Source organism: Enoplosus armatus, chromosome 18, assembly GCF_043641665.1.
Source record: "Enoplosus armatus isolate fEnoArm2 chromosome 18, fEnoArm2.hap1, whole genome shotgun sequence".
In the NCBI taxonomy this organism is placed as follows: domain Eukaryota; kingdom Metazoa; phylum Chordata; class Actinopteri; order Centrarchiformes; family Enoplosidae; genus Enoplosus; species Enoplosus armatus.
In genome coordinates, this window is record NC_092197.1 from 4,202,465 (window position 1) to 4,221,130 (window position 18,666).

At 41.0% G+C, this 18,666-nt stretch overlaps 1 protein-coding gene across 1 annotated transcript; it reads left to right on the plus strand.

Moving 5' to 3' along the window:
* Window positions 1–318: 318 nt before the first annotated feature.
* Window positions 319–18,166, plus strand: tnpo1 (transportin 1). Its single transcript, XM_070924217.1, has 25 exons — window positions 319–412; window positions 541–651; window positions 2,056–2,131; window positions 2,780–2,929; window positions 3,708–3,814; window positions 8,617–8,750; window positions 9,332–9,413; window positions 9,605–9,727; window positions 10,536–10,654; window positions 10,987–11,047; window positions 11,241–11,412; window positions 11,621–11,773; window positions 11,872–12,097; window positions 12,292–12,463; window positions 12,768–12,854; window positions 12,996–13,103; window positions 13,854–14,012; window positions 14,102–14,189; window positions 14,279–14,377; window positions 14,512–14,607; window positions 16,428–16,503; window positions 17,379–17,478; window positions 17,572–17,646; window positions 17,874–18,013; window positions 18,150–18,166. The coding sequence occupies exons 2-24, from the start codon at window positions 547–549 to the stop codon at window positions 17,979–17,981; spliced, it is 2,676 nt and encodes an 891-aa protein (XP_070780318.1). The 5' UTR covers window positions 319–412; window positions 541–546; the 3' UTR covers window positions 17,982–18,013; window positions 18,150–18,166.
* Window positions 18,167–18,666: the final 500 nt, after the last annotated feature.

An 18,666-nucleotide genomic window follows, 5' to 3' on the forward strand; every position in this document is an offset into this window, starting at 1 on the left:
AGTGTTGTCGAAAATATGCAATTTTTTCAGTTAGCGTTCCAAAACCCTCACATCCTTCACCCTTTCTCCTCTCTCTCTCTCTCACACTCAACCTGTCGCTGACATAAAGTTGTTTGAGAAAGCACGAATGTCAAAAACCCTTTGGAGGTGTACGTGTTAATTAATAAACACAATACGCTGATTTGTGAACATGTTTTGCCTAAGATAGTAGCACTAGGACCACACAGCCTTGTGTCAGCTGATGAGGCAGCCAGATATATGCGTCGCGGGTCTGTATGGCCCGCAGCTTTTTCAGCTTGTTGAGAAAACGGATGTGCCTGCCTTAACAGGCCCATGTCTGAAAACCCAGACAGACGGTCACATTTCAACCGAAAGTCAGCTACACTCGAGTACGTCGGCTAAGTCGAAACAGGTAAACGCCTTTATGTGTCTAAAACCTGTTTACGTGTCCAGATAATGTATTGTTTACGTGTTAGCCAGTGAGCCGTTTGATGGCAAATCCTCCGTGTTTTGCCAACGTTATTTCTTTATCCGCAGCAGAGCAAGATGGAGTGTGAGTGGAAGCCAGACGAGCAAGGACTTCAACAAATTTTACAGCTGCTGAAAGAGTCTCAGTCGCCAGATACGTCCACACAGAGATCCGTCCAGCAAGTATCCTTTCCTCCGCCAGAAATGGGATGATAACACACGTTTTGTTGCTTGTTAGCGCTCGATAATGTCAGATAGACTCAACAGGCTAGCGATAGCTAATACTAGCCGAGGTGGTTACCGTTATAAGCAGGTACGCAGGTGCTGCTGCCCGGTTGGTGCTTTTTTTTTTTGTCTCTAATAAACTCAACATGCTACTAGCAAAGCAGGCCGTGCCGTGCTGAATTACTCGCGTCTGGCCATTTATAACATGAGAAATCTGCGTATTATACCTGGTTAATATAACACAAGCAAACATAGCGCGTAGGCTTGATCCAGCCTCCCTATAATACACCCTGTCTTTGCATTGTGCTCCAGCAGAAATAATGAAGTTAACAGCCAATTCATGCAACGCTCCTGTATATGATCCACAACCTAATCCTCTAACAACACCGGGAAACGTGCTGTGCGGTTCAGTTTGTAATGAGCTTATAGCTAAACACGATATTCATTTTACACTTTAGTATTACACGTAGTGTTTCCAAAGCAAACAGACAATTATTGAATTAATCCGTATTAACCCTTTGTATTGTAATGATGATGTATTGATGATTCTATTAATGATGATAGAAAAATGTCCCCATACATCCAATTAGTGTCTGCTTATTGGCTTAAATCATCTTGCACTAAACATAATATCAGTCTCAGGGTGTATATATATATATATATATATATGTATATGACAATCCTTTCCTGACATGACAATAAACGAAAGGATTTTGTTATTAATCAATCAATTATTTCTTTTACAGCAATTAGAAATGTTAGATTGCAATTGAAATCTGAAGAAAATAAATTAAAAAATACAAATAAGTATAACAATAGCAACATTTAAAGTGCATTATAAATCTGTCCTGTAGCTTTCTGCACTGTTGTCAAATGCAAACGTGCTACATCCTTTTGTACAAGGCGCCACATACTTTTGCATTAGAGAACAATTAATACCCACTGCTCCATGCTGCTGACCCTTATGTCTTCTATTTGGTTGCATGCTGATCCTAAATGATTTGCTTATGTAACGCTTCATATGTGCTGCATCATTAACTCATAGACGAGCCGCTGTTATAGCCCTAAATACGCCATCTGGCTGGGTACGTACTGTATTAAGTCACGTCACGTGACATATTTATGACCCTATACCAACATACACCTACTCCCCTCACACACACACACACATGCTGTTATACTGTTACATTACACCACCACTTGACCACATAAACTTTGACTCTTTCTACATTTCTTCAGTTAAAAAAAAAGCTGTTTTTGCCATTATTATAACGTAACAGATTGCAGTGCGGATGTGCTCCCAACCTTTGAACTCGCTATACGTACAGTTAGCACCTTGTCTTCCTCAACCACTTTTCCCAGAGACTTGAGCAGCTGAACCAGTATCCAGACTTCAACAACTATTTGATATTTGTATTGACAAAGTTAAAATCAGAAGGTGAGCTCTCTGTCTGTCTGTTTCTGTGTGCCGTTTGGTCATATCTGTGCTGTGTTCCTAGATCGTCTGATGGTACTGGACAGTGTGAACGTCAGACATGTCATTTTTATGTAACTGCTCAGTGACAGGTCTGTTTGGCCATGACTCAGGTGACCCGATGGCATCTTTGCCTCAGATGATGTGGCACTCAGAATATGGGTCACTCTAATTTTAAACCTAATTCCTGGCACCACTCAACTCTTGGCTTGACTGTCTGCACAGTAGATGACCGAAATGTTAAGTGGTGTTAAGACATTTTAGGATGCTGTTGCACTATTGCTCTCAGCTCAGATGCAACAAGCTGCAAAATATTTAGATATGAATAGAATGATAAGTCCAGATATTAGTTGCCCATTTAAAAGGGAATATAGTATGTAAATAACTACTATTTCATACAAATAGTTCTTGTTGCCGTCCATCATCTCTGTATCTAGTTTGGCACTTTCCCATGAAAAACAGTATGAAGGCAATAAGATCCTGTGAACAATTAAAGACCAAGCTACCAACCCTCACAACACAGTAACATTTGTCTTGACTCTACCAGTGTATTTTTGCTTTGTTAAAATGTTATTTTACAATTCATTAATCTGTCTTTTCTCCACCCCCAAGATGAACCAACGCGGTCCCTGAGTGGGCTGATACTGAAGAACAATGTGAAAGCCCACTATCAGAACTTCCCTAATGGCGTTTCTGATTTCATCAAGAGCGAGTGCCTCCAAAACATCGGAGACTCGTCTCCCCTCATTCGGGCCACTGTGGGTAAGTTGCATCCTCTGGGCCCACTAAACTCATTTGTTCATATGTATAGAAACAAAGAAAGAAAAATATCCACCCTAGTACTGTAGTGTCGGACTGTTAAAAGCTGTTTTTTAGGATGTACATTATTTGTCTTGTGTAGTTCTCTAGTGGTGTAGATTTGCTTATTTGCTGACACAGCACACTGTCACATTGAGTCAACAGCCAAATACATCAAGTATTTGGAAAATGTCAACATTTGTCAGTAGTTGCAGTAGACATAGACACTTGGTGTTGATAGATATTAGATGTCATTACATTTTCTGTAGGACAGGAATGGGACTTTTTACGTGGTGTCTATCATTGCTTATTAGAGCAATGCATTGAACACAGCATCTCTTAAGATGCGTGTAAATTGCCTTATTAGCTCAGAGCACCAAAAACACATCAACGTCAGCTTTTGGCAGAAAAATCACTGTTGTTGTCAATCTGCTCACAATTGCAATTATTATTGCTGCATTCAGAAACTCACATGCACAACTAGTAACCACACAGCCATTCAACCGAACTTAAAGCTATTTATTTGCTGCATGAAATATATTTTTGTGACAATACAATTTTATAACTGAACGCATATTTGTATGGAGCGCTACAAGTGGATTATAAGCAAGTGTATTGTGGTGTTTGCTTGATTCTTGCTTCTGTTCTTGGATATGTTTTGATCACTAAGGAAGCAGTGTCTGTCCATTCTTAGTCATTTTGTCAAACCAGTGTAACTAGAAGGAAATTCTTCCCATAACAGGTATCCTCATTACCACCATTGCCTCCAAGGGAGAGCTACAAAACTGGCCGGAGCTTCTGCCTAAACTCTGCCTGCTGTTGGATTCTGAGGACTACAACACGTGTGAGGTGAGGATGAACACGGGGAGATGTAGGCGGGATCTTGTGATTGTGGGTTTCTGGTCATCAGTCAGGGCCTACAGTATATGGTAGTATCTTTTAGACATTACACTGTACTAACAATGACCGAAAAGAGGTCCCCATACAGACATTAGTGCTTGTCTATGGCATAGAAGACCTTAAAAGACCTTTTTAAGTTTACATGCAAAGAGCAGGATATACAAGAAAGAAATCACTGAATTTGATAAGTGTACAGTTCATTCAGTCATAACACCACAATGAAAGATGATAGATTTGTAAATCTGAATAAAATGTATCTTCTGACAAAACTGACTCCGATATAAAGTTGAAAACTGAATGCTGCTACGTTTGTACAGGCTTTTCTCACTCTACAGGGAACTCGTCCACATTCAAATCCTAAAATTAAACATGTTTGACATACTGTGATGGTTCCCCCCAACCAGCTTAATCTGCAAGCATCAGAGCCTCACATGAAAGAGGGGCTGGCAAAACCAGTATCTATATTGTAGTTTTAGGGATTACACGTGGCTTTATTTGGATATGATAGTATGATAATTATTGTGTTATTGGCAGCTGGCGATGATATATTTGGTTTCTTAAATATTAAATATCATTTAGTTCTTCTAAATTCTCTTGTTCATTTACTTTCAGAAGTACAGCATTTTATCGTGTGTGTGTGTGAGTGAGATTTGTGATCATATGTTATACCATGCTTGTGCTGTAAGTAAGCACGTCTGGGCACACAGCGCTGCTTGTCTGTTTATTTGTTTATTTATTCATTGTGGAAAGGGAGGGGGGCTGGGTCAGCTACAAAGCAGCATCTGGATAGCATCCTACTAGCCAGATGAGCTAAAGGCAGTCTCACAGCTGGAGAGGCAGCCACAAGTACAGATTATTCAACATATTCTCTTTCTATCCTTTTTCACCGGAATACCATTATGACCCCATTTTCTGACTTGGCGCATCACCCAGAATAGCTTTTTATAATGTGCATATCAGCAAAAAGAACATAGTGTTGTTCTCAAGTTGTTTTCCCCCCATAATCCATCATTATCCAAGTCTTTAAAACTCCTGTGATTGCTGTACAGCATAATACTTAAATAGATAAATGATCCATTGCAGTGACCACTGAAATTACAATACAGTAGCTTGCAGTGGATGTTGGATCATCTGATCTGTGTAGTGGTGCCACACCCATGCTCGTTAATATGCCGCCAGCTGCATGTGCCTGTGACATCAGCCACTATAGGGAAGATAGATATATTACATTGCAGAACACGCACAAATTAAGTAGCATGTTAAACTGCAGAGCTAAATTCAGCTGTGTTGAAGGGCATCTGAAATGTATCCTGGCAGGATTACTCATCACCCCTTGGAACAGGAATGTTCATATGGTTTTCACTGAGCTGTACTATCTGAAATTTAAAAGGAAGAGGTGTGACAGAAAAATGGCTCTCCTTGTAGCACCACAGCCTCCCTCTCCCATAAAGCTCATTCAGAAGTGGAGATTTAGGTCAGCTATTTACTGCAGAGGATCTTGAAGTGTATGTGTGTACGGGGCTTAACACTGAACAGCGACCAAATGTAGCAACTACTCATAAGACTCACTATGATTTTGAAAAGCAGCTTGGAGGCTGGAAAGCTTCTTAGCATCTGATGTTGAAGATGGTTAAGTTGGTGCCGGATGAAAAAAGTGTCCTGTAATCTTGTGGTAAAAGTTGCTAAATATATATTTAAAAGCTTTCAGTGTTTTTGGCTAGTCATCGGCATGTTGATGTACAGTGTCCTGGTAGGGTTGTAAAGGTAGTTTGCACTATTTGATACTTAAAAATTGACCAGTCAGAGTTAAAGGGGGCAATAAATAACCGTTTTACTGTTCTTTAGCACAAATCAACCGCAGTTAATCTGCAGGGTTTCATAGTGTTGTCTGTGCTAAGCCTTACATTGTCAAACCCAATACAGTAATTCATTAAAGATGTCCTGTGGTGTTTTCTTGTAAACAAACAAAAGTTATGTTCAGATAACAAAACGCGAGGGGAGTGAGGAAACGTGTGAAGCTGAGCTTGTTTTATAATATAGGAAATGGACGATATTAGACTTTAGATTGATGGAACTACTATCATGTCACACACGGTAATGTTTTTTTTTTCCACATGTGTTTTGACTGCACGCCACCTGCAACCTTGTGGCATTTGTGTCCGGTGGAACATGGAACTTATTCTCAAAGGGTTCTCCTTGATCTATTGTGGCTTGTTTTGTACCTCATTTGTACGTTGCTTTGGACAAAAACCAAATGAATAAATGTAATGAATTACACAGAGATTTTACTACGCTTTATGTAATTTGTTGTGGGAAATTATTTATAGATTGCGTTTCTTGCTTAAACATGTCTGCAGTTGTACATAAACCAGTATGAATACTGTCTACTCTACAGCAGATGTAATGTACGAGAGACAGCAACTATCCATGTCGTGCCAAACAAATTTTTGAAGGTGTTGACTGTTGCCATAGAGACCTAAATAACCCACACCATTACTGCCACCGGCACTTTGATATCTATTTTGGGAATATTTTTGGTGGCTGCCAGTGTACGGTTTCGGAGCTATATGCACTTTGTAATCCAAGCAATGGCAAACACGTGTGAAAACATGTTGGCCTCGTGCCATTTGATCAGTCTACATGTCCTGGGTGTAGTGCATTTACAGTATATCTGTGCAAGATGATCCTCATCACCCTGTAACTGAATTATCCTCACTATGAGTGCACAACAGTCCCACACTGAGCTAATGTCTGCTGATGTTGGGTGGAAAGAGAGGCTGGATACATGGTATAATGGGGGTGTGTAGCTGTTAGCTTTCAGTAATGTTATCTTAACTTGGGGTATTTCATTGTCTTCTTTATATTACCCTTTCTTAGTAGTTGTACAACAAAGAAGATGCATTTCTATAATCTAGAAAAGGAAAAGTTTCATTCCTGTCCTCTGTGGAAACACCAGTTCTTCACCTTCACCTCTAGCATCAGGAGTTGCAGCTGTACCACAGGTTCCTTCTGTCTTGTTTGTGGTTTAAGAGCAGCAGTTGTAGGAAGAGCCCCCTGTGCAACCACACTGTACCCCTCTCTACATGCTCTATAAAAAGACATAAGCAGGTGTCCTGGATGCCAAGTGTAGCGTTGATAGATGGCTTTACATAGGTTTTTGCCTGAGAGCAGTTTTACTGTTTTGATAAATGGCAGTTGTGATGGTGATGTGAGGGTCAAGTTCGGGGCAGATGATCATGTATGAAAATGCTTTGTCACCTCAATTATTTTTGCCGTAACATTATTCACATGTCCAGAGCAGGAGTCTGAAGGAGCTGTTCAGTTGACTAAATACATACCTCTTTTTTTTTTTTTGCCTGGCTCGCTTTCATTGGCGTGACTTACATTCTCGCGTTTAATGACCTTTCATAGCAGGACTTGAAGGGAGGATTACACTTGAAGGCCACTCCCATTTCTTCCCACACTGCAGTGGGAGCGGTCTTGTGTCCTGCTCCATAAGTCTTCACATGGCATAAGTGATAATGGAGCTACATTTCAGTATGTTATAGTGTTTCCATGCTGACTGATGATTTTTTTTTATAGAGAATAGAGAAAAGCAGCAAATCTTCACATTTTAGAAGCTTTTTTTTTTTCTATTGGCTAGTAGAATAATAATTTCAGCTCAATTATATGTTTGTTTCAATGTGTCATGCATAGCATTTTTTTTATCCTAAAACTCCATAATGAAATGTCCTGTGCTGGCTCTGAAACTGTGATTTTATTTTCTTGTTCATTTTCCTCTCCCCCTGCAAGGTGAAATTGAGTCATCTGTATACTAATGAGGTAATGCTACATTCACCTCAGTTGTTGTCTCCTCCTGTCTGTGACCTTGACACAGTCTCACAGCCTTACCGTCCTCATCTTATTTCATTCCTTTTGCTCCTCCATATTTTTTTGAGAACGCTCTGTATCTGTCATCTCAAAGGAACGCTGTCATGGGAGCGGTTTCCATGGAAACACATTTCAGACAGCATCAGTGTTGGTGCTGTGCTGTTCTCAGACGGCATTTTTGTGAGAGACACTGAAGTCTGCAGCATATTGTGAACAGGCATACCAACCATCAGTCAAGCACCTAGTGTTAAGAGATGCGAGGGAGATAGCGTGTGTGTGTGTGTGTGTGTGTGTGTGTGTGTGTGTGTGTGTGTGTGTGTGTGTGTGTGTGTGTGTGTGTGTGTGTGTGTGTGTGTGTGTGTGTGTGTGTGTGTGGATGAGTGTGACTGCTTGCCAACTGTTTGAAGGTTATTAGAGCAGAAGAGGATGAATCCTATTGAAGATCATGGATGGAGTGCACTCTCCCACTGTGCAAAAACTGGAACGAGACCCTCTATATGGCATATCCTTATGTAAACACGTATGGTATTACACTTGTTCACTGCGGAGCCAAAAGAATAGGTCAACAATACGTTGAGAATGTATTGCAAAAAATGTGATGTGAAAAAAACTAAAAAAAGCTAAACAGAAACCTAAATCCATTCCACCTCCACAGGCTCTCGTCTGTAGCTGCAGTCTAACTTGTCTTCAGGCTGGGTGGGGGGTGGGCAACCAGAGAAATTCCTTTCAGGAATCAGTAACATCACTGTTATTATTCCTGGCCACAGTATCTCAGTAGTGTGCCTAACTGCCTGGTAGAATTACAGAATTATGAAATATTAGAATTTATTTTTTTTTTTTTTTCATCTCATCCCTTTTTCCTTTTTTATTTCGTCCCTCAGGGAGCGTTTGGAGCCCTGCAGAAGATCTGTGAGGACTCCGCTGAGATCCTGGACAGTGACATGCTGGATCGTCCCCTGAACATCATGATCCCCAAGTTCTTGCAGTTTTTCAAGCACAACAGTCCCAAGATTAGGTATCAAGTTTTCTTCCTATACTTTCCATCTGCCTTGACTATAAAGTTAACTGTCAGTCATGCCTACATCAAACTTGTTTCTCTCCAATTGTTCAATTGCAATGAGTAAATCTGTTACTGCTACGTCACTGGTTTCGAAGATCTATGGCTTTGCAAACTTATGTATTGATGATACAAGGTCATTACTTTATCGTACAGATTTTTGTGACTGCTGCTTTCTAATGATATGAATTACAGTTTTATAGCAGTTTTATATTTTAGCTCTGCCTTCCCCCTTTTCCTATGATTGAGAGCATTTCTATCAGCAACATATCTAAACTCGTAAATTAATCATGAATCAATTTTATGCAGCAAACACATTTATACGCACACGTACAGTACATTCACAAGACAGACTAAAGGTCTATGTAATTGTACAGTTGAAGTCTCAGTCCGTGGTAATGCTACAGGCCTGCTGACAGAACAAAAGAGTTCCTCATATTCAGAGGTTGAATGGGGAGAAGACAGGGGCAGCATTCATAGCGAGCGACATGTGAGAAAAACATGTTTGCGTGGCTCTTATGGTGGTTATTGTGTTGCAGGTCTCATGCCATTGCCTGTGTCAATCAGTTCATCATCAGCAGGACTCAAGCTCTTATGCTGCACATCGACCCTTTCATTGAGGCAAGTCTGACTCTTTATTGTCTTTTTGTGTCTATGTGTATGGACACACCCCATTCATATTTCTTCTGGAACACTCTTTGTATTTTACATGATATATATTTATTACTATTACTACTATTTGTAGTAGTAGTAGTAGTTTCACAATGTGCAAAGAAGACATTTGACCCTGGTGTCTTTTCTTTCCTCTGTAGAACCTGTTTGCACTGGCGACAGATGAGGAACCAGAAGTGAGGAAGAATGTGTGCAGAGCTCTTGTAATGCTGCTGGAAGTTCGCCTGGACCGTCTCCTGCCACACATGCATAACATCATAGAGGTGAGTGAGTTACGGCGAGTTATAGGCTGAGAAAGTGAAGGCGGAAGAGTAAGGCTTAGTTAAATACTGGTGTAAAGATGAAGAATGAATATATGTATTTATTGGATAAGTCTGGCAGTTTTCTATATTTAAAGACAATATTTCAATATTTTTCTGATCAAGTGTTGTCCATCTAACTGAAGCCTGATACAGCTTATTCCTCTGTGCAATAGACCTCCATTGTTATTCAGAAACTATTAAAAACAAAAATCAGTGAACCACAACGTTGCACTGTATGTCATGTTCCTTCATTATGAGGAACACTGTAGTTTAATTTGAGTCAATCCCATAAACACTAGGATCCCATAAATAATGGGTTGCGTGCCAAATCCAGAGCTGAAAGTCCCCAACACTATTTACTCCTGTTTGAGTAAAGTTTGCTATAAACTACCAAACCCAGCTGTTTTAGAAGATTATTTAGCCTTCTTCTTTGAAAATGAAACTATATATTCATGACCCATTTTTGAAGATTTAGATCAGTAGGCACAAATGGGCTTGGGACTAATTGTCACAGAGAGGGTAGGAAAGTTAGAAATAGTTTAGAGACAAACGCACTGTTGGTTGTGGTCTTTTCATGGGCCATGTTGACAATAACAAAAATAGAATATCGCCGCTGTTATTCTGTAATGATACTTGTGACGACGCCCTGTGGACAGAGGTCGTACTTGTGTCTTAGTTAGGCTGCAGATGTGGTTGCATTGGTATTTTTTTACAATTAAATATTCAATTTTGTAAATAAAAAGTATATATACCTTTCATTTCATTTCAGTACATGCTACAGAGGACTCAGGACCAAGATGAAAATGTTGCCTTGGAGGCCTGTGAGTTCTGGCTTACTCTGGCGGAGCAGCCGGTGTGTAAGGAAGTGCTATGTGGACACCTCTCCCAGTAAGAATGCATACACACACACACACACACACACAAATGTGCATATAATACACAGACTGACACTCCAGTGCTAATATTGAAAGCTGTTGATTCATACAGTAGCAACCTTGGCAGTGAGTTAGTGAAGACCTTGTAGTAGGACGATATCTTTCTTCCTAACCTCAGGACGGCTGATTAAGAACCCTGGCCGTTGACCTCGGCTGTAACATCTGTCACCACACTGTCACATTAAACTGAGCCCACAGCAGGAATCAGATGTGAGTGATTGCTTGTGGGCTTCGACCTATCCTTGCCCTTTGTTCCCATAACTCTTCCTCTGGCTTCTTCTCCAGGCTCACTCCGGTGCTTGTCAACGGGATGAAGTACTCTGAGATTGACATTATCCTGCTCAAGGTCAGTTTATATAGCCTAATGTTTGTACCTGTAGGTAAGACGATGAATTGCCCCATGACTCAGGGTGACATACAGTTCAGTTAAGCTGTTTGTGAGTTTTATACATTTTAACTTGCTTGTGATTTTACTTTTGTTTTTTGTTTCTAAAAAAAAAAATGTAGTTGCAACATACATGAGTTTCTTTCATCATCAGGGAGACATTGAGGAAGACGAGGCCATTCCGGACAACGAGCAAGACATCAGGCCGCGCTTCCATCGCTCCCGCACAGTTGCCCAGCAGCATGAGGGTGATGGGATCGAGGAAGACGAAGATGAGGATGATGAACTGGATGATGACGATGATACTATCTCTGATTGGAACCTGCGTGAGTGTATACATGGAGCTCTACCTCCAACATTTGCCTCCTTATCATTACAAATTGTCCTTTCTCATCGTCTCCCGTTCTCTTTACTAAGAGCTAGGAACCATACAATGTGTTAATTACTTGTTCTGTGTTTGTGATGTCTGAATGACGTTTGTCCACACTGTTCTATGTTCGTATGTGTGTCTCTCTGCTTTTCTTCAAACATTAGGTAAGTGTTCAGCTGCAGCGTTGGACGTGTTGGCCAACGTGTTCAGGGATGATCTGTTGCTGCACATTCTGCCCCTACTCAAAGAGCTGCTCTTCCATCCAGAGTGGGTAGTTAAAGAGTCTGGCATCCTAGTGCTGGGGGCTATAGCTGAAGGTAAGAAGGGAAAGAAAAAAGAAGCAGGGGATGAAACGTAGGGAGTAAGGTCTCCCTATGCCTGCTTGACATGACCCTGTTCTTATCTCCGTCTCCAGGCTGTATGCAGGGCATGATCCCATACCTGCCTGAGCTCATTCCCCATCTCGTCCAGTGTTTGTCTGACAAGAAGGCCCTGGTGCGTTCCATCACCTGCTGGACACTGAGCCGCTATGCCCACTGGGTTGTCAGCCAGCCCCCAGATACTTACCTGAAGCCTCTCATGACGGAGCTGCTCAAGCGTATTCTGGATAGCAACAAGCGCGTGCAGGAGGCTGCTTGCAGGTGATCAAGACGTCCCGATGAAGCCATATCATTTTACAGCGCATTAGGAACCCTGCGCTGCATTTGGATTTGTGCTACACACACATTTTTCCTTCGGGTGTTGAGATGCATCCAGATATCTTAATGTTGTTTTCTTCCCTCTCCTTTTTTATTTTATTTTATTTTATTTTTTATTTTAAATCTCTCCCAACCAGTGCCTTTGCCACTTTGGAGGAGGAGGCTTGTACAGAGCTGGTGCCCTACCTGGCATTCATCCTGGACACGCTAGTGTTCGCTTTCAACAAGTACCAGCATAAAAATCTGCTCATTCTTTACGACGCCATCGGAACACTTGCAGACTCAGTGGGGCACCATCTTAACAAACCGGTATGAAGAACAGAAATGTGGCCTCAGTTTCACTTCACATTTTCTTGTGAATATATAATTAGCACATTCCACTACGCCCTCTTCCTCATTTCACTTTTGTAGTGCTAGTAGTAGTAAGTGTACTTTCTGGTGTTATAGTTATAGACATCGTGCCCAGAAGCATCAACAAATCCCCCATGCTTCCTAGATTAGTTTGAATGTATGGGTGAATGGTTTAATGACTTTAAATGTTATTATCACACTGGCTCATTAGTTGCATACTGTGTCTGTGTAAAGACTTCATTTAATCTCTGTTATTTATTAGGAATATATCCAGATGTTGATGCCGCCGCTGATCCAGAAATGGAACCAGCTGAAAGATGAAGACAAAGATCTCTTCCCTTTATTGGAGGTGAGTTTCTGATGTGCAGTTGCTGCCTGTGCAAATAGTTGAGTTGACAGTGAGTCAGTTGTGTCGTGTCAGTCCAAGTTCTATGATGAGAACATTGTGCAGACAGACCACTGACTGTATCTACCTGCCTGCCTTCCTCAGTGTCTGTCGTCTGTAGCCACTGCCCTGCAGAGTGGCTTCCTGCCCTACTGTGAGCCTGTGTACCAACGCTGTGTCAACCTGGTCCAGAAGACCCTCGCTCAGGCCATGGTGAGTGTGTAAATGTGTACACAGACACACACACTCACTCACTACACCTTTTACTATTTTTGTTTTTATGCAAAAGGAGCTCATTTCAGCTGCTGGACCTCCTGTACAGCCCGGCTAAACTTCAAGCTGCTCTCATCAATACGTTTGTATTAACAATGAATCAAATGAATGCGTGTTATTTGAAAGCTCGTAGTGACAAACCCTCAGAGAATTATCACCTGACTCTCAGCTCTACACATTTTTTAAGCATCTTTGTTTTGGTTTCATGGCCTGCAACTGTTTTGGTCCCGTTTCACGCTCTCATCAACCAACAGGCTGTTGTTTTCAGCTAAAAACCTTTGATAAACCCTCTGCACGCTACCTGCCCAATACCAGATATTTCCCTCAGGAATTGGCGGAAACCAAAACAAAGCGAAAAGGAGATTAAATATTAGACACAAAAATGACTCCAAATAAATGCTGTGGGTGTTTTTTTTTGCCAACTCGTTCGCCATATCAACTTTGTCAGTGTTTTGTTTACAGCTCATTGCACTGCAGGTTAATGCAGGTTTAATGTACAGGTGTACGGATAAACTATACCTTGTGGATGGTGGATGGGAAATGTTGTTTCAGGATAGAGAGCTGACTTCGTAACTACAGAACTTTACTGCATAACTCAGGTTTTTTAAGTAATTATAATTTGATTGTGTAGTAATTCATGCACGCATCGACTTTAATTCAACTCTTTTCTGCCATCCGTCACTCTTCTAGCTTCATCAGTCACAGCCAGACCAGTATGAGGCCCCTGACAAAGACTTCATGATCGTGGCTTTGGATCTTCTTAGTGGACTGGCTGAGGGTTTGGGAGGCACCATTGAGCAGCTGGTTGCTCGTAGCAACATCCTCACTCTAATGTACCAGTGCATGCAGGTGAAGAGCTGTCGAACATGCCACTTATCCGATGAACGGATAAAGTCGCTTGCGTTGTTCACCTTTTGTTGTTCTCTCCAACCGTTCAGGACAAAATGCCGGAAGTGCGTCAGAGTTCTTTTGCTCTGCTGGGGGATCTAACCAAAGCTTGTTTCCAACACGTCAAACCGTGCATCGGTATGTTCTGCTGTTAACTCTGAAACAATGCAATGTTTGGCAATGAGTTGTTAGTCAGTTGCTAAATTGACTTGTTTTCCTTCTTCCAGCTGATTTTATGCCCATACTGGGCACTAATTTAAACCCAGAATTAATATCAGTGTGCAACAATGCAACGTGGGCAATTGGAGAGATATCTATACAAATGGGTGAGTGCTTTACTTTCCACAAATATTCACAACATGTCACCATTTACACTATATTGTGTTATCAAATTACAGTCACCAGAGTAAACAGTCAACAGATTTCTTTCCATCATCTCTTATTGTTCCTACACCCTTAGGGCCTGAAATGCAGCCGTACATTGCCATGGTGCTGCACCAGCTGGTGGAGATCATTAACAGGCCCAATACCCCAAAGACTCTACTGGAGAACACAGGTACCACTCGGTGGCAGTGCTGAGCCAGCCAGCCAGCTCGCCACACACAGGGAGGTGCTCACACACTCCATTCAGCCAGGATTCACCACACTCATTAGGGTGCTAGAACTTTAATCTCTATTCAAAAACCCTCCCCAAGCCATGAGCCTTACAGGTTGGCCTGTAAATGGAGATGAAACAAAATGAAACCCCGGGCGAGCCCTGGTGTGAAATTCTTGACAGTCTTGAATCGAGCGAGCCATGTAAGTGCCCAGTCTTGGAATTAACTAATGTGGACTGACTGTGCACCATCAGGTCAAGTAGGATACTGAATTACAAAATGCAAAGCACAGGCAGTGTGTGAGATAGATAGGTGAGTTCACAGCCTCACATAGTTAACTGTTACCATAAGACATAAGACAGACCCTTAAACAATAACTACTCATAAATGATTGAGAGAACACCTAAACTGACTAAATGTAGGGCATCTAGCCTAGAGCATTTCTTTTAAAAAGGTTACACTGTGCTCTTGTTTTTACAAATTGAATTGGAAATTATCATTTGATGAGTCAAAGAGACCATCTCATCAAAAAGATGCATGCGAGGGTGAAGTGTAACCTGCATAAATTAAAGTAAATCTAGGGACTTTGTAGATGTGTTCCTGTTTGTTTGCTGTCAGTTTATTTGTTGCTTTTATTTACTGTTCTTTAAATGTGGATGCATATCTGCCAATAGATGTTAAATGTTGTTAAGAATGGCCAATGTTTGATGCAGGATACATGATAATGTATGTCATGCCAGTGGAGTTTCACAAGAAAGTGTTAATGTTTGCATCTGACCGGTGAACTTTTTCACCATTTGTTGCATGTTTTCAATGATTTGATTGAAAACACAACAGGATACAAAATGAAGTAACAAAATCAGGTGTTTAGACCATGTGTAAATGTTACGTCTGTCGTAGAGATTTCCAGGAGAACCAGTTTATCACTGGAACTAAATTTAAATCGACTGCCATGTAATACCGCAGCCAGTTAAAGGTGGGCGTGGCAGTAAATTCTCGGATAGTGCATGGCAGCACTTTTCAGTGTGTCTCTGATCAGCTTATCCTGCACTGAACTTTATTCTAATGAGCATACCATCTGCTTTCTGCATGTGTCATTGGACTGTTCATAAATGCCTGTTTGTTAATGAGAATGTTGCATAGTTTTGTGTCTCTTAAACTTAGGTTCCTCCCTCCTCTCTGCCTCATAAGAACCTGCTGTGCTGGATACTAGTCTCCCTCCATGTAGTTGGCTTGGAGTAATCTGTCATTTCCTTTCAAAAGAACAAAAAAAAAAAAACCCATTTCTTTTTTTCTTATGGAAAATTAACATTTGTGAGTTTAAGGGAGAAATCTCTGAAAGCCCAAGTGAGCTGCTCTTGTTTAGGCCAGTCACATACACATGCTACACCTTAGCGAGCCTGTGTCTTTACATTAAATCAAGCTAATGAATTTCAATCAGTTTCACAATAGATTTGAATAGTTGTTCGATCCATATGATTTCTGAAAGCAGATGCCATTGTTTGCCTTTTTCTATGAATGTCCTGTCAAAGTTGTCAATGTGTTCTCCCTTAAACGTGTTGTATGTTTTTTTTAGAGTGTCATATTTTACATTCCTCCCCATGACTGACGGGGCAGTAATAATCAACGCTAGTGAAATCTTCTATTTATTATCATACACAGATTCTGTTGATTTATGTCTCTGAGTTGTTTGTTTTTTCTTTATTTTTCTCCTCCCCTCCTCATTGCTCATGTCTTGGTTGGCGTTTGGTGGTGTGTAACCGTGATTGCGTTACCTTAGCAATAACAATTGGTCGTCTTGGTTACGTTTGTCCTCAAGAGGTGGCACCCATGCTACAGCAGTTTATAAGACCCTGGTGTGTATTATTCAATCTTTTATTTAATTCATCTTCTCTCTGCTTTCTTCCTATCTTCTCGTCTGTCTCCTGTTGCTCCCTTTTCTCCCCTGTTGCTCTCCTCTCCTCACTCCTCACTTTCCTTCTCAAAAGAAGTCTTTTCAGTTGTTTTTTTTTCTTATCAGTTTGTAATCATTGCCAACCATGTGACTAACCCTGTCCTCTTTTAGGTCCTACTTGTGATTTTGTTTTTGCCTCAGTAGCACCTTCATGTATTATACATTAATTTGTTTAATTTCTAGTTTTTTGTCATTGTTAATTGTCGCTAACCTAAAAGATGCATGGGATCAGATTTGTCACATGCCTGCTGGTTCAACAACAGAGAAAGGATGCAGTCTTTGCTGCAAAAGAGCATTCCTAAATCCCTTTCTCATTTAGTAGTCACCCAGCTGCATGTGCCTGTCCCAAAATGACCCCAAACCTTCTCTAGTCAATCTTTCAAAAAGTAATGTTATTTTCAAGGTGCTATGGATGAGGTTTTGCTGAACACACTGCTCATAGACAAAAGTGAAGTTATAAGAGCTCAAAGTAGTTTTGCTAAGTAAAAATGTTTGATTTGTTTTATTTTAATCTGTTTTGTGTGCATGCTTGACTTGTTGTGGTTACCTCTCAGGTCCTCACATGGATATATACATAGAGTCTAATATGTTTTTATTCTGATGAGGAAGACTAGTAGTGATGATGATAAGAAAACACATAAACACAATGTTAGTGTATTGATTCATATAGGTATTTGCAGTAGTAATTCATAGTGGCAGTTGTTAGTAGATTTATACAAGTTTCTAGAATTGTTTTTTGATATGTCTGATGTTAAATTTGGTCATCCCTGTTGTCAGGTGCACCTCTCTACGAAATATAAGAGACAATGAGGAAAAAGACTCGGCATTCAGAGGAATTTGCACTATGATCAGTGTAAACCCGGGAGGTGTAGTGCAGGTGAGGTCCAGCATTTCCATGGTAGAGTGGCTCATTGTTTTGTCAGCTGCTCCGCAAGTTGAAATGTTGCCTCACATTTCTTCTCTGGAACAGGATTTTATATTCTTCTGCGACGCAGTGGCCTCCTGGGTAAATCCAAAGGAGGATCTCAGAGACATGTTCGGCAAGGTAAAAGCTGAAAGTCTCTCAGTGTTTAAACACAAATTACTAACATTTACTGGATGCTGTTTTACTGATTTACTGTTCATTCAGTCCCTCACTCTGTCTGCCCCCCGATGGCCGAATGGAGGAATAGCAGTGTTTACTGATAATAACCGTGTCATGCACAAGATCTATTTTGAAAGGCAGCACTCCATTATAACTCGGTATGAACGTCTCCTGGTGTTTCATTTCAGATCCTTCACGGGTTTAAGAACCAGGTGGGAGAGGACAACTGGAGGCGCTTCTCAGATCAGTTCCCCATGCCACTGAAGGAACGGTTGGCAACCTTTTACGGGGTGTAACTGTTACCACAGCAGTGTGCCTCATCACTGGGGTCAGTTTCCTCTCTGATATCATTTGCTATTGTAGAAAATAAATTGAAAAACATGCTGATTTCAGTATTTAATATAAAAGAAATGTTCTTGTAGGATTGTGTTGCCCTCTAATGAGACCTCTCTTTCTCTGCACAGGTTATTCACTATGGGAGACAATATAGGGAACCTCTTTTGCCCAGGGAACATGTTACCCTTTACTAGGGGGGAAGGGTCTGCCTGCTGAGGGGAGGGAAGGGGTGCGGACCCCTCCCCAACCTGATGGACGGGGTGGGAGGGAGGTGGTAGCTGCAGTGCTCGCTGCCCCCATGCACAGGCAAGGGGGGGAAAGGGCCTGGCAGAACAACCTTATCATGGGAGGAAAATTCATCTAATCACATCTCAACCAGAAATAATGAAATTTATCATCTTTTTCTCTCCATCTATTCCCCAAACATCTTGTTTTCTGTTACCTGAACTACTGAAACGAAACGTACGAAAAAATGGATAAAACTTTGACAAAACTCTGTAAAGCATTTGCTCTTTAGTTTTGTATAGATGAGGAGTTTGCACATATCGAAAGGTCTGTGCAGAAAACGGTCTTCAGAGCAGATTTATAATCATGTCGACCAGGTAAATGGCATGTAGTAGTTCTCAACACAACCACCAGTAGAGT

Bases quoted from the DNA above. Each gene is read 5' to 3' on its own strand.
- tnpo1 (XM_070924217.1), top strand. From the start codon at position 547: ATGGAGTGTGAGTGGAAGCCAGACGAGCAAGGACTTCAACAAATTTTA. The intron at 16,504-17,378 runs GTGTGTATTATT...CCCTGTTGTCAG, and splicing joins CAGCAGTTTATAAGACCCTG to GTGCACCTCTCTACGAAATA. The intron at 17,647-17,873 runs GTAAAAGCTGAA...GTTTCATTTCAG, and splicing joins TCAGAGACATGTTCGGCAAG to ATCCTTCACGGGTTTAAGAA.